This window comes from Boeremia exigua (assembly GCF_020726555.1).
Source record: "Boeremia exigua strain MPI-SDFR-AT-0100 chromosome Unknown C7974scaffold_14, whole genome shotgun sequence".
Taxonomy (NCBI): Eukaryota; Fungi; Ascomycota; class Dothideomycetes; order Pleosporales; family Didymellaceae; genus Boeremia; species Boeremia exigua.
In genome coordinates, this window is record NW_025763531.1 from 839,595 (window position 1) to 860,175 (window position 20,581).

The 20,581-nt window shown below is 41.7% G+C and overlaps 4 protein-coding genes across 4 annotated transcripts; 3 read left to right on the plus strand and 1 right to left on the minus strand.

Moving 5' to 3' along the window:
- Positions 1–6,220: 6,220 nt before the first annotated feature.
- On the minus strand, positions 6,221–6,744 carry C7974DRAFT_405259 (uncharacterized protein). Its single transcript, XM_046143028.1, has 2 exons — positions 6,474–6,744; positions 6,221–6,414 (listed from the first exon to the last, which is right to left on the minus strand). Exons 1-2 carry the CDS (start codon positions 6,659–6,661, stop codon positions 6,252–6,254), a joined length of 351 nt encoding a protein of 116 aa, XP_045991838.1. The 5' UTR covers positions 6,662–6,744; the 3' UTR covers positions 6,221–6,251.
- Positions 6,745–7,880: 1,136 nt separating this feature from the next.
- C7974DRAFT_380879 (uncharacterized protein) lies at positions 7,881–9,726 on the plus strand (the record flags this gene model as incomplete). Its single annotated transcript, XM_046140557.1, has 3 exons — positions 7,881–7,960; positions 8,365–8,530; positions 8,707–9,726. 3 exons carry the CDS (start codon positions 7,881–7,883, stop codon positions 9,724–9,726), a joined length of 1,266 nt encoding a protein of 421 aa, XP_045991839.1.
- Positions 9,727–14,497: 4,771 nt separating this feature from the next.
- Positions 14,498–14,896, plus strand: C7974DRAFT_418246 (glycosyl hydrolase family 3 C-terminal domain-containing protein; the record flags this gene model as incomplete). The annotated part of the gene is made up of 1 exon (XM_046144147.1): positions 14,498–14,896. One exon carries the CDS (start codon positions 14,498–14,500, stop codon positions 14,894–14,896), a length of 399 nt encoding a protein of 132 aa, XP_045991840.1.
- A 427-nt stretch (positions 14,897–15,323) lies between these two features.
- On the plus strand, positions 15,324–16,398 carry C7974DRAFT_322245 (uncharacterized protein; the record flags this gene model as incomplete). Its single annotated transcript, XM_046138848.1, has 4 exons — positions 15,324–15,640; positions 15,702–15,910; positions 15,977–16,131; positions 16,180–16,398. Coding segments are annotated over 4 exons (900 nt in total), but the record flags the coding sequence as incomplete, so codon positions are not given.
- Positions 16,399–20,581: the final 4,183 nt, after the last annotated feature.

Sequence of the window (20,581 nt, forward strand, 5' to 3'; positions counted from 1 at the left end):
TTTATTCTATATATACTTTAGTAAAGGGCAATTAGATTAAATAGAAGTTTAATTTAAGAACTTTATCCTAGCCGCTAGTAGTTTTTAAATAAGACCCTAATTTATTTATTTGCTAGCCTAGGCGGCCCCTTCGGTTTATAGGGCAGGGCAACCCTAATTTATTTACCTCTTTAATAATAGAATAAGACCCTAGCGCTACGCCGCTAGCTAGATATAACCTAGCAAAAAGGAATAACTAAACCCTATGCACATTTTGCACTTTTTAGAATTGCTCCCTAACTACTGCGTGGATAGAAAAGTAGATAATATTGCAGGTTAAGGGTTAAGGTAAGGTTAGTAGTTTATAGGCTGGCCCCTTCCTACTTATAAGCGAGCAGCGCCCCTACGCGCGTAGAGACTAACTATATACTATAATATATAATAAGCGCTAGCAACTATAACTTAATATAATATACTAATATTTATATGCTATATAGCTTTAAACAGCTTAGGTAGTGTTATCTAGCGCAGAGACGCTACTAGCGCGCTCTTAAAGCGAACCTGCAACTGCGCAATCTTAACGCGCCTGTCTACTTCCTCTTCTTCCTCTTCTTTCTTGCTATTGTCTTTGCTATCCTTAATCTCCTCTACCTTATAAGTTATCTCTAGAGCCTTAACTTTAATGCTTAGCATTCTCTTTCCCTTAATCTTGCCTCCTATAATGCCCTCTAGGCCTAACTATTTATTAAATTGCTTAGCTGCAAGACAGATATCTAGACGCTCCTTCCTAACTAGCTTAATAAAGACGTTAATACTCTAGGAGTAGATCTTATGCTTAATCTAAGTCTTTAGTATAGCGTTATCTAGCATAACTAAGAGCATACCCTAGCCTAAGCCTTTAGCTACCCTATACTACTTAAATGCTCTAGCAAGCTGCGCCTAAAAGAGATCCTACTCTTTCTTAGAAAGGTTAGGGTTAGAGTTAACTAAGTATAGGAGAGAGTCTATAGCCTCTGTTTAGCAGAGGCCCTTACTAAATTAATTTGTCTTATTGCTACTAACAAGCTTATTGCTATGTTCGATCTGCGCTAGCTTGTTAGCTAACGCCTTGCCTAAGAGCGCCTGCACCTACCTATACTTAATATGCACTAACTTTATTACCTTATTATAGATGTTGCACTGCTCCTATACAGAGTAGAATGCTTAATCTGCGCTGCTCTGCTATAAGGGATTAACTAACATTGCACGCAAACGCTGCAGCTATAAAGAAGGGGTGTTATACTATATAGCTACTCTGCTACTAAAGAGCGTTCTACGCTTTTACTAGACCTAGAGGAAGTAGGTAGTATGCTCTTAAGATAACTAGCTTCTAAGAGTGCGCGCCTTAGCTATAAACTCGCATGCCTTTAGGTAAGGCATCTTAACAGCGTTATAGAAGTTTAACTTCTTCTTATTACTGCTTATAGCTTCCTGCTTAAAAAGCTATAATATAACCTTCTTGTCCTTAGAGGATATAGACGCATAGGCGCTACGTTTATTATTACCTGCTTGCTAGTCTAGCGCAACAAGGCTAAGATCTAGGCTGCGCTCTATTAGAGTAGCTTCGTGTTTCTTAATGCGTTCCTGCTTAGCGCAGCAGTTGTTGTTTATAACTATAGTAGTAGTGCGCGGCTCCTCTACTAGCTACTCTCTAGGCTACTCTCTAGGCTGCTCTTCTAGCTTGCTAAGTTGCTTAGATAGCTAAGGGCTAGCTGCTAGCGTCTTAACTGCTTCTGCGCAAGCGCGCTTAGGCGACAGCGCTAGTGCAGAGGGTGCTAGTTATTTTATGCGTTAGGTTAGAGGGGAGGCAGATAGCTTCTATGCAGACAGCAGCTCTACTATACTATCTTCTGCAAGCAACTAGGCTGTGCAGACTAGATAGTTCTAGATATTATTAGGCAGGATGTTGTTAGCAAGCGTCTCGCGCAGAAGCTAGATTGCTAACAAGATAGAGTAGGCAATAAAGATAGGCTTATAGACGCTAGCATTATTATAGGTAGGGATTAGCTATCCTACGCTATGTAGATAAGTATCTAGATTATACTGCAAGCATAAGATAGTTACTTAGTAGAAGAAGAGCTTCTTATAGTTCTTATTTAGTAGTTTATATCTATACTTACTACTAAAATTCGCTTTACTAGCAAGAGGGAAGCTATAAGCACTGCTATTAAATTACTTAGTAGTATTATATAGCACTATAGACTAGTGCATGCTAAAGAGGTATATATTGCTTTAGTAGGCTATAGGATAAAAGCAAGATAATAGGTAGTGCTAGAGGTAGAGGCTAGTTTTTAACTAGGTCCCCTAAGGCGCGCGTTAGCCTAATATATAAAATTAGGCCGCGCATAGATATATAAACTATACTATACTAACTAGCATAGGTAGAACTTAAAGAGTAATAAACCTAAAATACTGTTTTAATAAGAGTGCGCTGATCTATAGCAGTAGTTAAAATAGAGAGGGCTATCTCTTATAAACTAGAAACCCTAATAGCGTTTCTTGTCTATATAAACACTAATATAATTATATAGAGTTAACGTAAGTGCATAGCGAGTGGACCAGCTAGGCGAGTGGACCGCCCCAACAAGCCATTGGGCACTCTGCAAGCAATTGCGCAACACCACAATGCTTTACTATAGCTAACAGTAGCAAATATTAATTGCTGACTTCTACTGCATCTTTCTCACACGTGCGCGAGTTGTGCCCTGCCTCACCGCAGCGCCTGCAGTGCCTTTTGTGCTGCTTGCCTGCACCTGTTTGAGCCCTACCCTCACGAGTTTCCCCCTCAAGCTGCGCCCCAACGTCGCGTTGGGCTATCAAATCCTCTGCCTGTTCCTTTGAGAGGTCTCCACCCTTCTGAATCCGCTTTCTTTTGCGCGATTTGCGCTCAGAAGCAGCCCTGTTTGACGCTTCAAGCTGCAGCACTCAGGCGGCTAGTAACGTCTGTGAATGCAGTATCATTGCAGTGCCTTTTTGCAGCTGATCCATCATCTCAACTATAGGAGAAGGTGACGATCCTTGGTGCCTCTGAATACGATCGCGAAGCAACGTTGATTGAGCCTCTATCTCATTGGCGTTGGTGGGTGTCTTAGGGTTCCATTGGGGCTCCCCTGTGAGAGGCGGTGTTGGCGTGCGACGCTTCACATCAAGCTTTAATAGCACTACCAATGGATCATTGGGCACTAAGCCAGTTGCTTTGAAGCTTGATACAATGTTTGCCTTTGAAAACGCCTTATCAAACACCTTCCCAAGGGTCGCGATGAAGGCTTTTTTGTCAATCCGGCCAATATGGTCCAGCGCCAAGACTCTGATCTCTTTGCTGTACGCCCGCTTTAGGGGGGCAAAACAACCCACATCAAGTGGTTGTAGGATGTGAGATGAGTGTGGAGGCATACACAGGGTAATAATCTTGCTCTCTGTGCAAAGATTTTGGAAAGTAAGCGACTTGTGGCTCTCGTGGCCGTCGATTATTAGCAGCACGTGGCTACCCACCCTCTGGCCCCGAATCTGCTCAACAAAGTGCCTTAACCAGGCTACTCCAATATCGTTAGTAGTCCAGCCGTTGTTACTGACCCCAATGCGCCATTGGGGCTTCAAATCAGGGTACCAGGACGCGTCGTGGTTCTTTGCTTTGAAGATAAGGTAGGGCGCAATTGCCCAGCCCATCGCGTTGACTGCAGCAATCAAAGTCACCCACTCACGGTCTCCCTGCTGGACCCCAATAGGTTGAGTACGTCTCTCAGATGCAGTAACTACTCTGACGCAATTTCCAACGCCCATAGTAAAGCCAGTCTCGTCAAAGTTGTAGGTATCTTCGTCCTGGATGCCGTACTTGGCCTTAACATTCCGTACTAGGTCAAACCAGGGCCCAATGACCCCTGGGTCGCTGCAGAGAACTCTCTGGCGATCCCTCTGTCGAGTTAATCGTGATTGGAGTCCAGGCTCGCGTTTGACGAAGTTTGAAGCCCATCGGGGGCCAACAGGCTCTGCATCGCGTGCAGCGCGCAATTGATTAGCCATATCTTCAACGCAATGGAGCGTTGGGGCAAGTCCTTGCTCGTCAAGCCTCCTTATATACTGCACAAGCGCCTTCTCTTCTATCTTATTAAGGGCTGATGATTTAGGCTGGGTATCGCGTGTTGACTGCCTCCCAGCGCGTCGCCGAAGGAGGGTTGTTTTTGACACCTGGTAGACAACAGCAGCGCGTCGCACGCTTAGTTCTTGGGGTTTCTTGATTGCTTGGAGTGCAAGCTTGATCCTGTCTTCTTTTAAGAGCGATTTGAGGTTATGTGGCTGATCCATTGAGGTTTGAAGGTTGGAGGGCCCAATGGCTTGTTGGGGCGGTCCACTCGCCTAGCCGGTCCACTCGCTATGCACTCACGTTATTTAATAGTATCTTTGCATAATATGTTTTATAAGTAAGTGCGCATTATAAGCAAGTGCGTACCCTACTAACTTTATATACCTCTATAGGTAAACATCTTAACTATATTAAGAGATAATATATAGATATTAATAAAATAGATTAAGTAGTGTCTAAAGTATATTTTTATATATTTATAAGTTATACCTAGTCTCTTTGCACCTCTTGCAGCGCGCAAGAGCCTAGCAGCTAAGGCCTAATTACTCTCTACCTTAATACTGTTTACGCTCTATCTGCTAGTTAGCCTCCTTTTAAGCAAGTATATCCTCTCCCTCTCCCTTTATTAAGGTCCCCTGCTTCTATATCTGCTTCTTTTTATACTGCCTATACTTTAATACTGCCTTATTAGCTCTCTTAAGGCTAGTAATCTAATTATGTATTAGCTTAGCTAAGAGCATTATTACCTCTGCTCCTTTCTTAAGCTAGCTAATTGCCTTAATTATTAAGCCTAGTAATAAGCTCTTATACTGCTGCATATAATTATATATTAGTATTAATTAAGCCTTAAGCTTATATATATTGCTTAGCATATAAGCCTCCTAGGGGGCCTCTAGTAGAGCAGCTAGTATAGGCATATAAAGCTACATATCTAGCTTTAATAGAATAATATCTAGCTAGAGAGGGACAAGGCCTGCGCCTTAAAAAGCTAAGCAGATATTAGCTGCTATAAATAACTATATAAAGGCTGCCTTAAAAGCTATCAGAAACTTAAGCTTTATAATATAGTTAATATAGTAGTAGATTAAATCTTTAATCTTATAGCTATACACGCACTTTAGCACTAAGAAGCAGACTATGTTAAGTAGCTATAGTAGGTGTAATAAGTAAGGCAGCATATAGAGCGTATAGATATTATTCTCCTTGCAGAGTTCTTAAAACTTAAGAGACTAGTAGCTCTTATAGCTATCAAGGATAAGCAGCTAATATGCCCTAACTACCTTGCCCTCTATATACTTAATAAAGTGCTTTAGCTACTTAATCCTAAGCTTGTTAGTTATCTAGCTATTGTTACTAATAGCAATCGCCTAGTCGCGCGGTATATCCTCCTAATACTAGGCAGATAGGTAGTGCTAGCTAGCAAAGATAATAAAAGGCAGGATAGCCTAGCTAGCAGCGTTAATTCCCTAGATAACTATCACCTATTCGCGATTGCCTAGCTAGATAGCCTTTAGCCAGCCTCTCCTCTCTAATCCTATTATAACAAGCTAAGTTATAATCTTGCCTATTATAAAGCTAGCCTTATTAAAGTTGTAGTTATCCTTATTATAGATGCTATACTTAGCCTTTATCTACTCTATAAGCTTAAACTAGCTCCTAATTAACATAGGATCTTTGCATAGAGCTCTCTGCCTATTATACGCTTAATTAAAACGCATTGCAAGACTGTCTATATGCTTAACAAAGTTGCGTAGCTATTAGACGCTAATATAACCTACGCCGCGCGCAGTAAGCAGCTTATTTGCTATATCACGTACAGCTGCATATATAGGCGCAAATCCACGTTAATCTAGGTTAAGTATATATCTAATAATTACCTCCTCTTCTAGCTAGGTAAGTTTCTTTAAGTTAGGCTGGCAATCGCGTCAGGCAGGCTTGCCAGCGCGTTAGCAGTGGAGTGTATCTTAAGAGACATTAAACGTCTGTGCAGCAACTACCTTACTCTAAAATTAGTTTTGCTAAAGAGCTAAGATAGCAAGGTGTATATTAGCCTTACAAGAAGCTGGCTGGGCTTGAGTTGGGGGTGCCATGACAGCTAGGAGTTCACGCGTCGCAGAAAGTTGGTGGGGTGCGCACTCGCTTGTAAAACACGTTAGTGAATGAGCGTGTGACCAGTCGCTTCCTCCAGGTCTAAGAGGGAAAACTTCTTCTCCAGACCAGTCTTGCTCCATCCGGGAGGCAAAAGGTGTCTCGGAACATAGTGGACTGTTTCGTCTGCGCCGATAAGAAGTTTGACAGGGACTTTAGCGTAAGGGCTGTATGTAACAGTTAGCTCGCATGATTTGGATATGAGGTACGTTGTTGAGTGTCTTACGAACTGCGCGGTCTCTGTGTGGTAGGCTCACAGCTCGAAAGTATTTCTGTTGTTGACTGCTCGGGTAGGCGTGTTTCCACCAACTGGGGCGTGGGTTCTGCTATGTACGTCTCTTCCAATGCAGGTTGGGGCTCACTGGGTCTTTCCTTACAACCGGTCTTCCTGCTTTTGAGATTTCTGTTTGCCATGGTCAAGTTGGAGTGATTCAAGGCCGATAGAGCAAAGACAGTTGAGACTGATCTTGAGGGGTTTTCGTGAGGGATTTATGAAGTGGCATATGTTGACCTCAACATGTCTGATTCCGTGCGACTTACCCCGCTAATAGAACCTAATCGCCTTTGACCACGTCATTGTACAACAACGGCTGGTGGCCTCATAAATGAAGATTACACCTTCAACAGTTACTGCTGCTAGCTGAGTGTTTAGAATTGCTATCAGAAAATTCTGGCAAGCCAGCTTCTTAGAAGATCGTGCTCCTTGCATGAAGCAGGACATTGACGAAACAATTGTCAGATTGCGTTCCTGAGCATGCTAACTAGGGTGGAGAGTGTAGAATGGTCCTGCATTCATTTTCTGTGGGTCACTATCCTTATCGTCTGGAATGTAGCGAGTTATGAGACATACTAAGAGCCTTCTCGCCTGTCGGATCGCCATGCCTTGGCTGTAAAAGTCGTGTTGTCTACCGTAATTGATGGTTTGAATCATCGAAAAGGCCGATAGAGCCTGCAAAGTCGCTTCCCCGAACAGAAAAGACGCAACCGTGTACCATGTTGTTGGCACGACAGCCGCCACCGTGATTCACACAGTTTAGATCGCACATGGACGCACGTCGATGCGCATCACTCCAATTCAAGAACTGTTGAAATATGCATACCCCGCTTTCGGCGTCAATCATCAGGCAATTGCCGTTCTGCAGCCTCTTTTCTGGCACCGAAAACAATCAATTTTGAAAATACGCATATTATTTCTATCACTCTGAGCCAAGATAAGGAAGTCGATCCGTATCGTACATAATTCTAGTATAGAAATGCATTGACTGTAGACTCACATGGTAATACATCCTTATCAAGCCTCTGCATGTGGTTAGCGACACAGTATATCAATAGAAGTCATGAACTTGATGCACCTCAAGCAACTAACCTTATAACCACAAGTAGTGTGGCTGAGGGTGTACGTACAGATCCGTAGCCATGTACCGACACGAACCGCATTTTAACTAACGTGCTACGATAACAATAATTACACGTTTGTGTACGCAAGCGGAAAACGGCAGATTCTGATTAGATCAAGTTCAAGGTCGGTGAGCAGAAGAGGTCAAGCAGCAGACACTACGGAGGAACCTTATTCACGGGTAGGTGAGTTTAAGCGTGGATCGCTAGTTGTAATACCACGTTCAACAAAGTCATCATGCGCAGCAAGCAGAAAAGCAAGGGCTTCACGCGTCAAGTCGTTCTTTTCTTCCTACTAGTGCCCGCTCGACGTCTGCAGTGAGTATATGTTCCACGACAGTGGATATAATGTTTCCTGTCCTACCACCAGCAAGTTTTTATCCAATAATCGATAGTACGCTCACGGGATCGAGTCCCAGTTGTGAGGTTATGAGGTTGCTAGAGATCAGGGAACCGACCCACTCCGCGAGCCTTGCATGTAATGGGTCTCGTAACTGCAATAAATTCTTGGCTCACTAGAGTAGCATATTGTACAGGTTCAAAGTTAATTTAATAATCTTTCACTCTCGACCTCCTTGATCACCTGGCACTAACCTGATTTTTCGATTGGATTCACAGGGTGTAGCTATAGGCATAGACGCTAGTTTCAATATAGTCCCTCGCCTTACCAAAGGAGCTATTAATACACATAACTAGGAACAGTTTATAAAACTGATCAAAAGTCGTTACAGAGACAACATAGGGGTTAAGATAAAACAAAATTACATCCTGTTTAAAGCTAGTAAATACCTAAGTCTCCCCTTTAAGGGTCACAAGCTCCTACGTTTTAGCGCAAAGGTTTCAGGAAGCATCGCAGCGGACTCCGGAGTAGAAACCTACATCAACACGGTGACACGAATTGCAAAAGTCCACTTCAGCTCCCGCGTTCAATACTAGCACGAAGGTTTTGGTGGATATAGTTACTACGACTAGGATAAAGTCAACGAGTCTATTTAATCTTATAAACAGGTCAGACATAACCCTATATGCTTATTCCTTTATATTATTTAATTTCTACTTCATAGAGAGATAACCGCGAGGTCCCTACTAGCATCGCATTGTCCATCAACGTAGTCAATCCCGTGAAAGAGCTCGGCATCCCCCTCTTCAATGTCAAGGACATTCCTAGAAAAGGAAGGGGCCTTATCGCCCGCTTCAATATATCCAAAGGCACTCAAATCCTCTATGAAAAGCCACTTCTTACAGCTGTGCCCATGCCACGCAAAGAGTTGGAGCTGACACTTGCAACAAGGCTAAGAGCACTACCTAAAGCATTACAACGTCAGTTCCTATCTCTGCACAATAAATCCCCTAGAAGTTACCCTTTTAGTACCGTCTTCAAGACGAACGCCCTACTATGTGGATCGAACAGTGTAGTGGGTGGAGTTTACCCTACAATCTGCCTTATCAATCACAGCTGCATCCCAAACTCTCACAACAACTGGAATAAAAATGAGAAACACGAAACAATTCATGCGATCCGACCTATCAAAGCCGGAGAAGAAATTACAATCCCGTATGATCATGGAGGTCCATCCGCTGAACGCCATGACTTCCTTAGGGAATCCTTTGACTTCGACTGCAGCTGCAGCAGATGCTCTAGTTCCTCATCCGAGCTCCAAGACAGTGACGCCCGCCGCCGATTGATCAGTAGCCTCGACGATGCCATCGGTGATCCAACGAACATGATGGGAAGGCCGACGGAGAGTCTGAGTAACTGCCTCTTACTTCTGCAAATTCTCAAGGCCGAATACGACGACGGCGCTGAACCACTCAATGCCAGACTCTATTACGATGCTTTCCAAGTTAGTATTGCGCACGGAGATCAGGCTCGAGCCAGCATTTTTGCGGACAAAGCGTATCAGGCTAGGGTCGTGTGCGAGGGTGAGGATAGCCCAGAGACGCAGAGAGTGAAAGCCCTTGCGCTGAAGCCAGCAGCTCATGCGAGCTACGGACTTTGTTCTATGAAATGGAGAACGAAAAAGCAAACAGTGCCGAAAGGTCTTGATGTTGTGCAGTTTGAGAAGTGGTTGTTCAGAAAGTAGAGGGCACTGACATGTGTATCAAATGTCTCTTGGTGGTTTCCTCAGGTTGGTCCGGCGAAAAGTTGCTGCAAAAATCTAATGAGTGTTGCGATACTAATGTTGTCTCTGCGACTGCTAGAGGAAATGAACTTCTCAGTCCCAGAGACCTCAATGTTGTGACATAGTGAACACATTTCCGCTCATGACGACCAAGATGCAGGCGATGCCCAGCAGGTCGGTCCTCAGATTGTAGTTCTCAAGGATCTTGAGGACACACTCGCCGTCAGCAGGCCAGAGGGCTGACCACTCTCGTCTCTTCGGTAGTTACACTAGGTCTGTGGGTGAGCTGAGGGACGTCGTCTTGTTCGTAGTAACTGTAAGTGATCCCATTGTTCGACTATGAGGCAGGTTTCAAACTGTTTCCTTTGACAACATTGCAATCAGGGGGGAAGCAGAGATTAACCCATACCGAGCTCCCAGATCCGTACTAGTCAGAGAATTAACCATTGCAAGGATGACAGTTGCCAGCCGGCGATGTTAAGCAATGAAAGCCATCCATCACCATTGTTTCTTCGCGGAAGGACGAACAGGCTGCCGGGGCTTCGGTGATGCTGACACTTCCAATGGCTGTCAGCGCTCTCGACGACAATCCTTGTCGGCTCTTGGCACCAAATGCCGGCGATAGGTAAGCACTCTCTTGCCGATCAGCTTTGCACCGTTCTTGGCATTAATGCTGACCATTACCATTTGATGTGCTGACAAAAGTGCAGAACGTCAGCAGACCTCCTCCACGGACGGTCGACCAGAGCTCTGACATGGATGTCGATAGTCAGCACCTTCTCCTAGCCAAGCTACGCCGCCTCTAATTGCTTGTTGCGACCGTCAATGATCCCAATGACTTGACTGTGCCATATTGTACATCTCCGAAAGAATTGCACAGAGGACGAGGCACAATCGTCATCAAGAAAAGCTAGCGGATAACATACCGCTGGCGTGCGGAAGGGCCCGCTAACGTCATTTGCGTGGTATATGTACGAAGGATCCCGTTTTTTTTGGCCGATCAGCGCTAGAGCCAAAACTACCTCTACGTGCAAAGTGCAGTATAGTACACTAACTACTAGATAATACTATTAAGTAAAGTTACTACTATAACGTACTCCACAAGCGAGTGACCAGCACAAGCGAGTAACCGGGTTTTGCCAAGACTACACTAACACTATACTTACTTTGCAACATTATAGCACACAACAACAATATATTATACTATATAGTATATAGAACTAGTCTATAGTACTCTGCGCATCTTTACTATATATTCGCGCGTTATGCCCTGTCTTGCTACATGTGCCACAGCGCCTTAAAGACTAAGTGCTCCTATTAACGCGCGACCTCTTCTTTGCCTTCTTCCTATTACTATAGGCCTTAAACTCCTTTAGAGTAGTTAGCTGCACTCCCTTAGCAAAGGCTAGAGTCCCCTCTTGCTATAATCGCTTCCTTTTATGTAATTTATAACGTGTAGCAGCCTTATTAGCTACCTATAGGTTAGCAACCTAGTTATGCACTAAAACTAGTAAATGCGCTATTAGCTCTGCGCCTCTAGTAAGCTAATTAAGAGCATTAACTATAGACGTTAGCAAGCTATTAGCATGTTTCTAAATCCTCTCTTAAATTAGCTTTAATTAGGACCTAAATTCTAGAGTGTTGCTTAGTGTCTTAGACTCCTACGTGCTGTTGTCTATAGTAGGTAGCGTTAGCGTGCGCAGCCGCACTTTAAGCTTAGATATTACAGCCTCTAGGTTAAGTAGGACTAGGCTAGCACCTCTAAATCATCCCTAGATGTTACTCTCTATAATTAAGGCATTAAAAGCTGCTTTAAAGCATAGCAAGAACTTAAGTTTAGTAATATGCATAATCTTGCTATGCATTAGCTGCTTAGCTTAGCAGCTATAGGCCTTCTTTAATAGAGAAAAACAGCCTATATTAAGTAGCTGTAGTAGGTGCGACAAGTGTAGAGGTATATACAGGGTAATAATCTTATGTTCCTTATAGTACTAGTAGAATTTAACTAAGTTATAGCTCTTATAGCTATCTAGAATAAGCAGCTAATAGCTGCTAATAGTGCGCGCCTTTATATGCTTATTAAAGTGCTTTAACTACTTAACTCTAAGCTTATTATTAGTCTAGCTATTATTAGAGATATTAAGAACCTAGTTATTAGGTATACTAGGCTCCTTGTACTAGGCAGAGAGGTAGTGCTTGCTAGAGAAGATAATAAAGGGTAGGATAGACTAGCCCTTTGCATTGATGCCCTAGATAATACTAGTCTACTCTTAGTTGCCCTACTGCACTGTCTTTAGTCTCCCTTAAGACTTAGAGCCTATAATAATAGCTCCTGTTAATATAACACCTATTATAAAGCTAGACTTATTAAAGTTATAGGTGTCTTTATCTTATATACTATACTTAGCTTTAGTATTCTCTACTAACTAGAACTAGTCTCTAATTACCTTAGGATCCTTATATAGGGCTCTCTTATAGTTATACTTTTAATTAAACTTAACTCTAAGCTCTAGCTAATACTTAATAAAGGTGCTAGCCTAGTTTTTGCTAACAGGGGACTAGTAGCGCTTAGTAAGGAGAGAATTAGCTATATCCTCTATATTAGTAAGTTAGGGTAAGTATCCTCGCTTGTCTAGCTTTAATAAATACTAGATAATTACCTCCTCTTTAGTGCTTGTTAGCTTTATTAATTTAGGCTTCTAATCGCGTTAAGAGAGCGTTCCTGCACGTTATTATCTTAGCATACTTTCTAACACCTTATAGATAATTACTGCTTATAGTATTATAAGTATTGCGTCTTATTAAATAGCCTAGAGTATAAGCTATATATTTGCTTTGTTTAAGAGCTTTCTTATATTATTACGTTAAGATATTATAGGTAGAGTAAAATTTAGTATAGTCTTAGCAAAACCTAGTTATATACTTAGGCCGGTTATATACCTAGGCCGGTTATATACCTAGGCTAGTTATATACCTAGGCTAGTTATATACTTGTAAGATATGTTAGAAAATCTTTCTATATATCTTAAGGAATAGGATAAGAACTGCTACTCCTATGCAAGCTAGAACTCTTAAACTATTATAAGATTTGCTATAAGTCTAATTTAGGAGTAGTTAGAGGCTACACGTATAGACCTAGGAACAGCTGCAAAGTATATCTAGGACTAAATTATAGCAGTTAAGTAGTACTAGGACTATATAATAGCCTTGCAGTTCTAAAATGTCTTTAATTTAGTTATTAATTCTTACTAGCTAGGAGATACACTAATATTACGGTAATATATAGAGAGTAGAAGAAAACATTATATACTAAGTTTAACTTGCCCCTATATATCTAGCCTAAAAAGTGTGCATACTATGCAATATATTTAACTAGGACGCTAAGGATCTACTAGGCGTTTAAGAGTTAGGAGCTAATATAAAATCCTATATAATGCACACTTTTGCTTCTATTAGCTACCTACTAATAATTTTATAATCTATTCTGCTTAATATTTTAATATAAAATATAATTACATCTCTTATCTTAACTAATCTAAGTCTAGCTAGTTCTCTCTTAGCACTATTCTCTATAGCTTAGCAGTCTAGTATTTTACTATGCAGTTCTAAGCTATAGCTAAAGCATAAGACTATACTCTTTAAAATAGGACTTAAATACACCTGCACCTATTACCTAAGCTCTAAAGCACAAGCTATTAACTAAAGCTAGCTAGAATAAACTATAGACTATAGGAAGAAATTCTAGTATAACTAATAGCTGCAAGCTACTCTCTAATCTGCTAAGTTATAAATAGACCCTAGCTAACATAGAGGAAGTATTAACGTCCTTATATTATAGTCTTAATAACTACTCTATATTCTCTACTCCCTAGTCTTATATAAAGCCTAACGCGCCCTAGAGGTTTATAGTTTACTAAGCTATATATAGAAAGGAGAGTAAGGAGCCTTAGAAGTAGATATTAGGTCTGCTCTAAGATATAGTTACTGTCCTAAAAATAACTTAGCAACTGTTTCTATAGCTTAGGCCTATATAATCAGACCCTTAATTTAAACTAATAGTTATAGAGGATAAGCAGAGATTTGTAGGCGCAGACTTGCACACAATCTAAGAAGCATTTTAGGAATAGGTTGCTAGTAACTTGCTATCTTGCGTGTGAGACCCTACTATAGAGGGCAGGATTAATAATATTAGGGCTATAATTGGGAGCACTGCAATTGGCGAAGCGCATAAATATAGGCACAGGGAGCCTATACCTCCCTAGCATGTAGCGCCTCCTTAGTAGAGTTTCTGTGTCCTTGTAGATAAGATCTGTCTGCGCTTGCTGAATCGCGCAGATGGTCTCTGTCTAGTGGTCAAGATAGTAAATCTGCGGTTTCCTGGAGGCAGGTGCGAGAGCATTGTAGCAGGATAGGAAGACAGCAAGATAGACGACCCTTAGGAGGATGTTGGGTGGATGTACACGTATGCTTATAGCTATGAGGCGTGGTATTAGGTCCTGTCTGATCCTTTAAATTGGGACGACGAGGTCTGGTACATGAGGCCTAAGAAGGAAGAGTTTCCTACTGCGAATAATGTAGAATAGAGTTTGTTGTAGAACATAGAAGGCCCTAGAGCGAGATTACAGGACGTTGCTATCGCATAATAAACGAGTCTGTCGAGCTGGCGAGGAACAGCGACATTGTTATCATCTTCGTCGGCAGGGACCATGAGTGAGAGAGCGAGGCTAGTGATATGGTGTCCCTGCATCTCCCGGCCCGTTCAGATGAGCTCATCGCCGCAGTTGCAAGCGCGAATCCTAACACCATTGTCGTGAATCAAACCGGTAGTCCCATCGCAATGCCCTGGAGGGAAAATGTTCCGCTCATCATGCAAGCGTGGTATCAGGGACAGGAGCAGGGCAACAGTCTTGCTGATGTCCTGCTCGGCGCCGTCAATATATGTGCTCGACTTCCTGTCACATTTCCCAAACGCATGGAAGACACACCTACATTGAACAACTGCCCCGGTGAGAACAACGTCACTTACTACGGCGAGGGCATCTACCTCGGTTACCGCTGGTACGATCACCGCAAGATTGAGCCACTGTCTGTCCCTTTCAACGCTGGCCTCTCCTACACAACATTCGAGTAAGGTAACATTCGAATTAGCGGCGACGTCCTCGCCGCCAACGGAACACTTAAGATCGAGATTAATGTGACCAACACAGAGCTGAGGGATAGTAAGGAGATTGTGCAGTTCTACGTTTCATAGCAGTCACCTTATCTAGCCAGGCCACCACGCGAGCTCAAGGGCTATGACACGGTATTTGTCCGAGCTGGAGAGACAGTCACTGCCAGAGTGATGATGGACAAAATCAACGTGTCGTACTATGATGACGCTGAGAGAGCATGGGTCATCGACGGCGATGCTGAGTTTACCGTGTTTGCTGCCAAGGACTCGCGGGACCCAGGACTGTCGACAAAGTTCAGGTCGAATGCGAAGACAAATATCCTCCTAAGAACAACACAAGTAATTATCCTACCTGTCAATGTCGCAATAAAACCTGTTCACTTAGTATTACTTTACACACTATTACTCTAGCTACCTAGTCTTAGACAAGCAAGTGTTCTATAGTACTTATATTACTAAAGCTATAAGAAGTAACTTTAGCAAGACTGTAAGCTTATATATTATGCTCGTCGTGTGCACACTAGGCTCTAACGCTGCTTACTATGATGGTTATGGCGAATGGGCGCAAGAATGCGAAGCTGATGTTGGAATCGGGTTCTTCAACACTGCTCGGGAGCTATTCTCCAGGCTCGAGAGAGTAGACTGGTCGTGCGTGCAGTTTCTTTTACTCATGGAGTATATTATGTCCCACACTAAGATTAGACTGTATCGCTAGCAAATGCAGAGTTGACCACCAGCAGTACGCCATGCTAGAGCGACCAAGAAGGATCTATTTGCTCATTCTTAGCGGCCAAATCCTTGCCGAATTCGACCTACCCTACAGCGGACTTGGGAATCTTGCTAACTTTGTGCCTCTTCCGACAGTCTCTGATGCCCCTACAAGTTCGCGGCTCACACTTGATCAGCTTTTCTTCTTGGCTTTAATTACTATTAGAAAGCTCCTGAATAGAATAATGTTGTGTTTGTATATGCTGGGTACGATATTAGAGTTACTAGGACATTAGACAAACTCATTCACTAATATAGCGACAGATTAGACAGACGACGAAACACAATCTGCTTCTTTGCCACCGGCTGATACACTATCCATGTTCCTGTCAGCTTCTCACTCGATCATCAATGAATTAGACCGCCAACTCGAAGAGTGGCGAGCCTGCCTTCCACACGAAATCCGATTTCCTCAGCACTCGTCGTGTGTTAAGCGGATACCTTCTCCACTACCTTAATCTCGCACTACGAAGTAGAGACTGCGCGGCTTTCTGATAACGCGTTACTGCACCGCGAAACCAACTATATACCGCCTATTCATCTTCCGCGCTTTGCACGCCCCATGGCCTCTGCTGCTATCAGACAGCGACAAAGCTGGAGCTCGCACTGCCGTCAGCGCGGCTTTTGTGCACTGTCTACACAGCGGTCTGCTCCACGAACCACTACATATGCTGTTCCATCCGATCAACACCTAGAGAAGGTATCTATACATCAAATTCCGTGTCTTTAACACAGACTTGTACTAATGACATTTAAATTCTTTGCCATAGCTGTATAGGTATCGATGGTTTCTAGGAGTTAGGCTGCTGCATTTGCCCTGCCCGATGATTGGGCTATCGCGGAGCGCACCCGTCAACCTATTATCGAAGTTGCAGGTGTCATGTCACCTACAATCAGTCGAGATAATGAGATACTGCAGGGGCTTTTGTAATTCACTATATAGTTAGCTTTACCTGGGATCTAGCACATGTGCAAACCCTGCTGTCTTGAATGCAACCCTATTAACTGGATAGCATAGATGCATTATAAACTATAAAAGTGCATTTTGCTTTTACTATTATCTATGCCGCATAGTATAGTTAGTCTAAAGCTTAGTTTGCTTAACAACCTATACGTCGCATTATAAGTTTATAACAAACGAAGTCTTGCTAGCAGTAATATACTTCTTAACTTTTACTTTATAGTACGTCCCCTAAAAGGACTGTTAGTATAATTAATATAGTGTAAAGGTAGAACTTAGCAGGCACCTATAACTTTACTTAGAATTACTACCTTAAGAGCTAAATGTTGCCTATGTAGGACAAAGGATAGCAGAGGGAGGCGTAGGCCTATTCTTTAGACTAGATGCAGGAGAACAGCACAATATTAGTAGCTAGGCCACTCTTGTTTTCTGCAGCAATAGGCATATAAGTTATGCAATTGTTAAAACGCTAGTGCACTAAATAAAGCGTTTGCTATCTTTAAGTAATATTTAGGTATTATTATAAATAGTGCAACATCTAGGACTAAGAGTTAAAGTCTCTCTATTTTCTAGATTAGAGGAAGTAGCCTATAAGCACATTTATAAACAAATATAATTACTATAGGAAATAGATCTGCTAACGTGATATAGAGACTTCTAAGGCCCTAGCTTAGTTTACGTGTTGCTACCTCTACCTGCGATTGGATTGTAGGAAAAGAGCGCTATTGCAGTGCTAACGCGATGTTAATTAGTGCGCGGTGTGCAGCACTAGCAAGTCGTGCTAGCAATACCGTGTCTGTGCGCGCAACGACTAGATTCGCGCAACGACCGAATTATTATAACTATACTATATTTTAACGCGTTGTATCTTAACAACTATAGCAGCTATTGACAAAGCGCTTATAGCAATTAATGCGCTAGAACTAGGTAAAAAACTTATATATTAGACTTTTGCTACTAGGTTTAGCATTAATTATATAACTCTAGCCTAGAGATATAAGCATGCATAGCAAGCTTAGGAGATTAAGAACATTAATTAATAATAACTTACCCTATAACAAGAGATAGAGCTTATAAAGCATATAGAAGAGCTTACTGCCTATTACTTACTACCTATAAGAGAGATAATCTAAAATTTCGCGTTGCCTATAGCCTAAAATCTAGTCTCTAAGAGCTAGGTTATGCGCTTTATTAACTGTTACTCTATCTATCTTATCTTGCGTTACTCTACTAGGATAGATTGCTAGCGTTATAACGCTAATTCCTATAATAAATATAAGCTCTACTTTAACCTGCTATAGCAGAAAATCTTTAAATACTCTATTAAGAGTTACTATATATATAATATAGATAAGAAGGGCTTTATAATTAGGAAGATAGGTAGAATAAAATATGTGTTTAGTAAGTGTATATAGATAAAGGGTAAGGTTAAAGTATTAACCTTAGATAGTAATTAAGATTAGCAGACTCTTATAGTATGTGTGTGCGCTAATAGAATAGTACTGCTGCCTAGGCTTATCTATAAGTTCTCTAACGCTAGCATTAAATTAGACTAGGTAGCTAAAATTAAGCTAGGGGTATACTCTATAATAGTTATGTTATCTCCCTTAGGATAGTTAAATAATAATATTAGGCTTGCGTAGCTTAAGCAGGTGTTTAATTGCTATATAAAGGATAAGGCATAAAAGAAGTAGTAGCTATTAATACTAGATAGCTATAGATTATATATAATAATAGATTTTATTAACTATTATAATAAGAATAAGATACTCCTAGCTATACTTCCCCCTTACTTAACCTAGACGCTCTAGCTGCTTAATATAGTGCTGTTTAAGCCTCTATTAACAGCGTACTTAAAAGTAGTTATAATATATATCTATAAGGCTTAAAACTACTTACCTATTACTAGAGTAGACTTCTTCTGCTTGTTTTAAGGGGCGTAGATATCTAGCTTTACTAAAATGTTAATACTTAAGTTCTTTAAGGCAATAGGTATCTATCTACTTAAACCTAATATTATCCTTAATTACTTTGCTAAAATACTAGAGAGTTTAGACTTAGATACTACCTTATTGTCTGTTTTTAGCAACGAAGATTAGCTTAAAATAGAGACGTTGTTGTAGAGGGTTGCTAGAGATAAGAGTAGTTGCGACGCTAAAAAGATAAGATAATTAATCTACTATATCTTAGTTAAAGCCTTACTCCTCTAATATAAGATAGATAGCCTTAAAAAGATCTTAAAGGAGTAGAAGAAGTATAAAAAGAAGAAAAAAGCCTTAGATTTGCAGTAATAGCAAGAGTACTATAGTAGTGCTGTTTTATAGTTACCTAGTAAGATTAATAAAGTACGCTTCTATAAAAGGATAAGAAAGCAAGAGGAGAAGAAGGAGACGCTTAGAAAAGCAACTAACAAGGAAGTAGCAGCCGCTAAGAAGCTAGTTAAGAAGAAGGAGAAGGAAGAGAAGCGTATAGTAAGAGAGATAGCTAAGAAGGTATATAAGAAGGAGAAGGCTAATATAGCAATTTAGAAGGCTAAATAAGAGGCTAAAAAGCAGCATTAATAATAGAAGCATAACGCTATAAAAGCTATATAATTACCTTAGAAGGGTAAGAGAAAAGCTTTATAAGCAACCTAGCTAAAAAAACGTTAAAAACATAGTTAAAATAGTAATATAGATAGGGGTAGTCTACTAGTGCTGCCCCTATCTCCTCTACCTAAAACTATAATATATAGCTGTAATGTTAAATTACTAGTAAAATTTAAATAGTATAACGTAAAGCATTAGCGAGCCGGCCACACTAGCGAGCCGGCTACTTTTCCTTGGCACTGCGAACACTACATACAGGATGAGCAATTACTTACTACCCTTTGCAGAACCTGCGTACGACGCACTTTTATTAGATGCAGAATCTTCTTCTGCATCTTCCTAGCACGTATGCGCGTTATGCCCAGTCTTCCCACAGTTGCCACAGTGCCGTTGACCTGGTTGGGCTCTTTCATGACCACTCCTAACACGCGCTCTTTTTAACACTGTACGAGCTGCAGCTGCGCTTTCAGCTATAGAAGCTGCTGCTTCACCATACTCTACTGTACCACCATGCTGGATCTGCTTTCTTTTCCAGGTTTTGCGCTTAGTAAGTACTGCTAATTGCTCTTCAAGCTCACGAATGCAAGCTGCTTATACAACATTCTCATGTAGCATAAGCTTACCACCTTTTACAAGCTGTGCAAACCCCTCTCTTGCTACTTCTAGTGATTGTACAATAGCTTGCCTTACAAGCCTTGCCTGTGACCTAAATTCATGTGAATTGCTTGGTGTTTGGGATTGCCATGGTGTTTCTAGTAGGGGTGCTGGTGGTGGCGTACGAATCTGAACATCCAGGCGATCCAAGACACGCTGCGCGTTAATAGGCACAAGCCCTGAAGCCTCAAAGGCCTTCTTGCAGTTCTCGTATGTAAACACGTCGAAAAATGCGTCTCTAAAGGCTGGAAGGAAGCCTTCTTTGTTAATGTGGTAGACGCGTTTAGATGCCAAGGCTCGTACGCGTTGAGAGTACTTTAGTTTCAACAGTGAGAAACACACCACATCAAGTGGCTGGAGGATGTGTGATGAGTGAGCAGGCATACAAAGGGTAAGGATCATGTTTTCCAGGCAGTAATCCTTAAACTCTTGGTTAAGGTGGCTCTCATGGCCGTCCAAAATAAGCAGCCTATACAAGCCCTTTTGACGCGCCTTTGTATGCTGGTTAAAGTGCTTCAACCACTCTAGGCCAAGCTGATTGTTTGTCCATCCGTTCTCAGAGACAGAGAGCTTCCAGTCGTACGGTATGTTGGTCTCCTCATACCAGGCAGAGATGTGTACACGCCCTTTGTAGATAATAAAGGGTGGGATAGCATACCCAGCAGCACAGATGCT